The 7572-nt window shown below is 39.2% G+C and overlaps 1 protein-coding gene across 1 annotated transcript; it reads left to right on the forward strand.

Annotated features, from left to right (window-relative positions):
* The first annotated feature begins 2108 nt into the window (after window positions 1–2108).
* On the forward strand, window positions 2109–5970 carry LOC132096015 (C2 calcium-dependent domain-containing protein 4C-like). The gene is made up of 2 exons (XM_059501127.1): window positions 2109–2220; window positions 3981–5970. Exon 2 carries the CDS (start codon window positions 4018–4020, stop codon window positions 5281–5283), a length of 1266 nt encoding a protein of 421 aa, XP_059357110.1. The 5' UTR covers window positions 2109–2220; window positions 3981–4017; the 3' UTR covers window positions 5284–5970.
* Window positions 5971–7572: the final 1602 nt, after the last annotated feature.

Raw genomic sequence — 7572 nt, forward strand, 5'->3', positions numbered from 1 at the left:
GAGAAAGACACATTTCTCTACTCAAGATCATTTAAATAGATGCATGTATTAATTACTCACATGGTTCTGAATTTCATTTTCTTTGTTTTGGTTGTTTTGTAGTGATTTTGATGAACAGTTTATGGGATAGTTCACCCAGAAATGAAAATGTACTCACCCTCAAGCCATCCAAGACATAAGTGTGTTTGTTTTTTCAACAGATTTATATAAATGTAGCATTCCAACACTTGCGCACCAACAGTGTGCAGTGAATGGGTGCCGTCAGAATGAGTGTTCAAACAGCTGATAAAAACATCACAGTAATCCACACCACTCCAGTCCATCAGTTAACATCTTGTGAAGCAAATAGCTTTGTGTTTTTTTAAGAAACAAATCCATCATTACTGTGTTTTAACTTAAAATACTAATTTCTGCCCAAAATACGAGTCCATAATCCATACTTCTTTCTGTGTAAAGTCTATCTCCTGTTATCCTCTCACATCGAAATCCATCCATAACTTTGTTTAGAACTGTTTTGGACTGTTTTAGCTCGTAAGCTGTGCTTGATTTGTGTGTATTTCTCTCCTGATTCAGACTATATGACTGGAGAAAGCAATATTATGGATAGAAGACTCGCATTTTAACTGGAAGCAACAGTTTGAACTTTAAAATTGTCTCAATTAATTTATTTATTACAGACATGCAGCTGGAGTGGTGTGGATTACTTGAGGATTATTGTGATGCTTTTATCAGCTGTTTGGACTCTCATTCTGACGGCACCCATTCAGTGCAAAGCATCCATTGGTGAGCAATTGATGCAGTGCTGAATTTCTCCAAATTTTAAAACTCATCTACATCTCGGATAGCCTGAAGGCATTTTCTTTCTTGTGTGATTTATTTCTTTAACTGAGCCAATATGTATTAATATAAATAATTCAGGATTTAAAAGATGTCATAATGTTTCGTTGTTTTTTCTTGACATGAGCTAGCCATACTTTTACATGCACAGACCTGAAAAGATTGTATGTCTGCTGTGACTTTAACATGTGCTTTCTCCAATCAGCTGACTTTTGGAAAAGTTGTCTGCTTTTGCATGAACAATATGGGTGTGCGTTTCCATAGTCCTCTCTCCAAGTTTCCAGGGAAACAGCAGATCAGAGAACAGCAAATCAAACACAATTATGCATCATCTCAGAGCATTATTTCATTCAAAACGCTTCTCTCTCACTGGCCAGCTATAAGATTACACCAATTGTGAATAAAAGACAAAAAAAGGTTTAATTGATGAAGCGCTTTGAACGGTGCCTGTTGCAGACCGCTCACAGTTATCCATGCATCATGATTTCCCTGACAGAGATGTGGTTTTCATGTATGAGAACACTGCCCATTTCTGATAGATTCAGTCATGCTATTTTCTGCTGTATGCATATTACAGTATGTGAAGTATGTAATGCCTATGATCCTTATTTATAAATGTATTGGACTGTTTTGGCTTGTAAACAGTGCTTGATCTCCTATAATTCACACAAGGTGATTTTTTTCTCACAGCTGGAGAAAGCAATATTATGCAAAGAAAGTTTTAGCTGAAATATTTTATCTGAAAGGAATGGTTTGAATTTAAAAAAAAAGAAGAAAAAAAACGTCTTGGGTTTGTTTCTTACAAACATTCAGCTTTCGGCTTCACAAGACATTAACTGATGTACTTGATGGTGTGGATTATTGTAATGTTTTTATCATTCTGACAGCACCCATTCACTGCAGAGGATCCACTTGGTGAGCAAGTGATGTAATTCTAAATTTGTTTGGATTTAGTTGGATGGCCATCAGGTAAGTAGCCTACGTTTCCAGAATTTTTTCTTTCTTTTATGAGCTAACCTAGTCAATATGTGCTCATTTACTGACTATTTTCATCTTTACTTTTTGCATATATTTTTTTATATAATGCAATGATATACATGTAGTATTTAGTAAGCAGTCTGTTCTGTTCCTGTTGCACTCCTTAAGTAGAAGGCAGTATACAGAAGGCTATAAACTAGTATTCATTCCGAACTCACTGACGGACTGCGAGTAATTCCAGAGTGGTGCGCGTTACCGCGCGCGCGCACGGTGCGCTATTAAAACCTCGAGTCCACGCGCAGTGCCAACACACAGTTCTGTCCTGGAGTGAGAGGTGAGAGAAGCAATAACCCATGCATTGAAGCGAGGACGCTTACTTCAGATCCCGACCACAGACCACTTCACGTAAGTTCAACTGAGATCCAACAGGTTAATACAGGAGCAGCTTTGAAAAAGTTCAAATGCATTATATATTAGTATATTTAATTACATACGTTTCTAAAAACTAATTATCGGAGCTAAATATCTGAGTATCAAACTATTGCTCATTATAATGTGTTGAAAAATAGCAATCGCGTCAGTTTTACCTCGTTATAGCTGTTCGAAATTGTCAAATAAGGTTTTTGCGAAGCCTATTATTTGTGTTCGTTGAGATTTGCATAACATAAAATGCCATCTGTTGAAAAAATTTTTCTCTTTAAAAATATACCAGGTCCGCCAAATATATTTTATGAAAAATGAGAAAGTAGCTAGCCTAATTAACACTTACAAAATAGTTGCCTTTATTCCGTCACTGCTTGTGGGAGGTCCCATATTCATTTTATTATTATTATTATTATTATTATACGTTTTAATGTAGTCATTTATTAAAAAATTATATTATCTGTATAATTACATTAAAAGTCTCTCATGTGCCTATTTAGACGACGCATATGTTTGTTTAAATAGACAGCGACTGGTGAATAGGATTTACTTTTGATCAGGTAAAGTCTTTGCAGCTCCGTCTCACTTTTGCGCTTTTGCAGTCACAGAGTAAATGCTGCGCAGTCCGTATTTCACATCACTGCGGTCTCCACACGTTAAACACTGACCTGAAGTGCAGCTGTTGCGCAGAGGACTCTTTCAATGAGGAAAACGATCCATGCATCAAGTGTATGGAGAAATTACCTAATACAGAAAGTGTTTTCAACGTTTACAGAGCCAGAGACTCGCACCAAGAAAAAAAAGTCATTTTTTTAATTTAAATTATTATTACATTTTTATTAATTAAATGTAATTATTGTTTTATCAGTTAAATATTTAATATCTCTAATTCAACTGACTTCATTTGGTTATGCAAGTAAAAATAATTGTTATGGGTCAGATCAGGAGGAAATAACTCACTAAGGTGCACAGATTCAGTTTTTTTACAATGCATTAAATCTTTCAGTCTCTTTCATATAACCTCATTGTAAACCCAGTACCTTCACGGACCCCAGGTGTCCACAGACCTCTGCTTGACAATCCTGGGAATTGAAAGTAAAAACTGTTTATTCAAATTTGTGGCAGGATATTGTGATGCTGGAAATACAACAAAAATCAATATAGAAATATTAGGTAGTACTTAATGCAATGATGTCTAAACCTGGTTTTATTGAAGTCAAAAATAAAATGTAATATGCCTGAATTAAACTGAATTGCAGAAGAAAAAAAATCAATTTTAAGATGAGAGAAGGGAGAAATAGCTCATTAAGATAAAGTCATTTTCATGTTTTTATTTATTTATTTATTTTTATGCAGAGTGCCTGCACTTACAGTTAATAAAATGCACACATAGTGTTCATTAGCTTTTTGAAACCATCTGTGTACATTCTGCATATATTTCTTATGTAAATTAGCTTTGTGTATTGAATGTGAAATGAAAGCATGATGCTGAGCTGCATCTCCACAAGGTGACAGTGTACAATTGATAACAGAAAAGGAGACAGGTGTCAGTTGTCTTTAACAATTGCTTTTTAGTGTTAGCAATGTGTTAACATAGTATCAGAAACCCCCTAAGGATCCACTGGTTGACAGTGTACTCAAAGCAGCGAGGAGCTGGATGGAATTCAGTTTGTATTTGCATTCATGAATCGCAGGTGTCGGTGTGGGTTGATAATATTTCGTCTCACTCTCTGTGCCCATAGGGTGCAATTGCACATCTCTTCCAGACTCCGCGGAGAGATGTGGCTGCTGGAAAAGATCCGTGGTTCAGTAGAGGGAAACATTCTCCGGCAGGGAGACTCGGCTGACAAACAGAGCAAAGCCCCCACCTACAGCAACGTCCTCACCCCTGACAAGATTCCAGACTTCTTTATTCCGCCCAAATTGGTGTGCTGCCCTCCAGAAGAGGAGTCGCCGGAAATGAAACCAAAAAACGGGCTCCATTCTTCCTCGTCAGAGCAGACCATATGCTGCAAGACACCACAGGGCAGTCCGCGCAGCCCGCGCCTCATTAACAAGCTGGCTGGAGACACCAAGAACTTGCTCAAAGCTGCAAACCGCCACATCATCCAGATTGAGAGCGCAGATGACTTGGTGGTTGGGGAAGTGGGGGATCTCAATACAAACGCTGATCCCCAGTCGCAGACGGCTATGTCCTTGCCCTATGTACCCAAAGCACAAACCTCCTATGGTTTCGCTACGCTCATGGAAAGTCCTCACACGAGACGTAAAGAGTCCCTCTTCCATAGCGACCCCACAAGTCCCCTCACCTCTCCCAACACCCAACGCAAGTCGCAGGGCAACCACTTAAACCCTAGCGACTGTAACGTCTCCCATTCCAACCCCTACCGGTACTTCAGTGGAGGGGAGAGCGACACTTGCTCCTCGGCTGAGTCCTCCCCGTTTAACTCCCCTCTGTTGTCCCGTTCCGCATCCCTCATCAAGATGTTCACCCACGAAACCCAAGCCAAAGTGTCCCGAGCCAAGCGCTCCTTCGGCAGGCACAGCTCTCTCTCCACAGATGAATGCAGCTCTGTGGAGACAAGCCCGAATATTCAAAGGCGCTTCCGTTGCCCTCCTTCTCCGGCATTCCGAGGACGCAAACACGGGGGCAACATGGATCGCTTCACACAGCACACCGTCAACCTCCACAAGGGAGGAACGTTACGCATCTGCACAGACTACGACATTGACGCTGCCAGGCTTCACGTCCGCGTGCTGGCGGCCGAGGCCCTCTACGATAAGCAGTACGATGTAAAGAGCATCAACTGTTGCGTGGCTCTGTACCTGAACCCGGGTAAGCTCCAGAAACAGCGGAGCACCATTATCAAGAACAGCCGGAACCCTGTCTTCAACGAGGACTTCTACTTTGACTCCCTTCCGGTTGTGCAGGTGAAAAACCTCGCCATCAAGATGAAGGTAGTCAACAAAGGCACCAGTCTGAAGAGAGATACCTTATTGGGAGAGAGGGAGGTACCCCTGAAGGAGTTGCTTTCTGGGATCTAGAGGTCAGATTTTGTCCTCCAGACACACCAGTGCGGTCTTCACCTAACAGAACCAGACAAGGAAATATCCCAGCTTTGAATCCTCAAAGTGGTTTGGTCCGTTTAGTTGCAGAACTCTCCAACTAACTGTGTGCAGCTTCCCAACATGTTTACCAGCAGTGAGAGTGTATGGATGTACAGTACTGTATGTGTAAGATATTCTGTAGATTTGGCCCATGAGTGTACAGGCATGCTTCGATTGTATACATGAGTTCCCAGGGTTTGTTGAGACCAGTGTCTTCTTGATTCCAGACCCTGTTGGGTCTCATTTTTGGAGACACAGATAGATAAAACAGCTCCCCGTCCACATGGTGTATCTTGACAACAAAAGCACATTATTGTAGACTGATGCTTTGAAGTCACTTAAGGCCAGATGCAAATGCATGATTCATCAGCCGTTTGAGCCTTAAAATGAAGAGAATGACAAAAATATATTTGTCCCCAATATTGCTATAATAACAGTGTTTTGCCTTGTGCCTCTTTAATTCCACTCTTGAGACTGTGACATTTCTCTCAATCACACTGTAAAACTGGACTTTTGATGTTTTTTTTTCTTTTTGAAAGCTGAATCTGTGCAGTTCAAAACACCCTTCAGCCTTATTGAGTGACAAGCTGCTCACTTTGAGTGACACAGAACTTTAGAGAGGGCATGATTCATGATTGGACATGGATCTGCTTCTGTGTAGCTGCATCGGAAATCACTCCCCTATTCCCTATAATGTTGACTAAATATTACGCAGTTTGGAGAAACAGTTCAAAATACTACAGGAAACAAATGTGCCAAAAATGACCATGGTATTACCATGTTTATTTGGACATACTTGTGACAATGCTATGGCATTTTTTGCAGTTACTTGGATTGGCATAGGTTCTTGGGCATGTAACATAGTTTTGACATTTACCATGGTGATTTATATGAAAATGGTAATCATGCAGTAACATAGTATATGTCAAAGTATTGTAGTATTACGATACCCGATCTAATACTATTTCTTTACCATGGTAATATCATTGTTTTTTTGGGCCATATACTGTGGAAATATATTGCTTTTGGACAAGTGCAATGCTGATACCATAAAGTACCATATTTACATGGCAGTCTTAACCCTTATTGCTTCGCATGGCCCACATTTTTGGATATGTAACATGAATATATTATAGTATGCTTTGAAGTACCATGATACTGTGTATTTCAAAATATTGCTTTACCATGGTACTGTTTTTGCAAGGGATATACTAGTAACCAAAAGTTGCACAGGTTGAACTGTTATACCGAGGCTATGCTAACATACACAATGCTTGCAAAGAAGTTCTTCAGAACAACAATGTACATGTTTACATTTCTGAAGGACATTAACGGTGCCCAATAGTGCCATTTTAGCTTAAATCTCAGGTTAGGGAACATATTGCATTTTCGTATGTGTGCAGTTTAATATGTTGTTGTCTTGCAACAGTTTATGGTGCATTGTGGGTATTGTTTAGTAAAGTATAAAATTGTTCAATAAGATGGATGAATATCCCCCAAGGAAATATGTAGTTTTTTCATACAGTGTTTATGTTCAGAAAGTGTTCAGATGATTATTCTTTTATTAAATATGTGCACAGAGCTTTGGCATGTTTATAGTAGATGTGTTTGTAGATGTTTTCCAATGGGAGCAGTTGCATGAAAAAATGTTCAAGCCCACATGTTTTCTTTTCTATTGTTATTAAGTCAGATGGTGAACATGTAAGATATAAGCTCACATAATTTCTTCACGTAATCCCCTATATTGGATCCACAGCACAACACTATTTTGTATATTGTACGTGAAACTCATTTTTACCACAGAGCACAACAGTGACTATACATTTATTCCCCAGTTTTGGACATGTACTTTTCTCATTCATTTTCTCCACTGGAAAATTGAGAAAAAGGTGTTAAATGCTAAAAGGCTGAAATTAAATGTATTGAAAGGTTTATATCTTACAGTTAAAAAACTGAAAATGAATTTTCACCTCACCCTAAGGTTTCACTTAAATGCTGTTGATTAAAGCCGAGTCAGATCAATTTGGAGTTTAAAATGACCCTTGTATAAGACACTGTAATGCGTCATACATGGCAAGCTCTTTGTTTGACCTAAAGAGTGTCCGGTAATATTACTGAGAGCTCTTCAATCAGGTTGCCACACTCTTCGGTTCTTAAGTGGATTCACACAATTGCAGCGCTATTAGAAGTGAGACAGATTGTTTCGCAGTTTTGGCTTCAGCTCAA

The sequence above is a fragment of the Carassius carassius genome, chromosome 20 (assembly GCF_963082965.1).
Source record: "Carassius carassius chromosome 20, fCarCar2.1, whole genome shotgun sequence".
NCBI lineage: Eukaryota > Metazoa > Chordata > Actinopteri > Cypriniformes > Cyprinidae > Carassius > Carassius carassius.

Excerpts from the sequence above, each read along its gene's own strand:
- LOC132096015 (XM_059501127.1), top strand. The coding sequence starts at position 4,018 with ATGTGGCTGCTGGAAAAGATCCGTGGTTCAGTAGAGGGAAACATTCTC.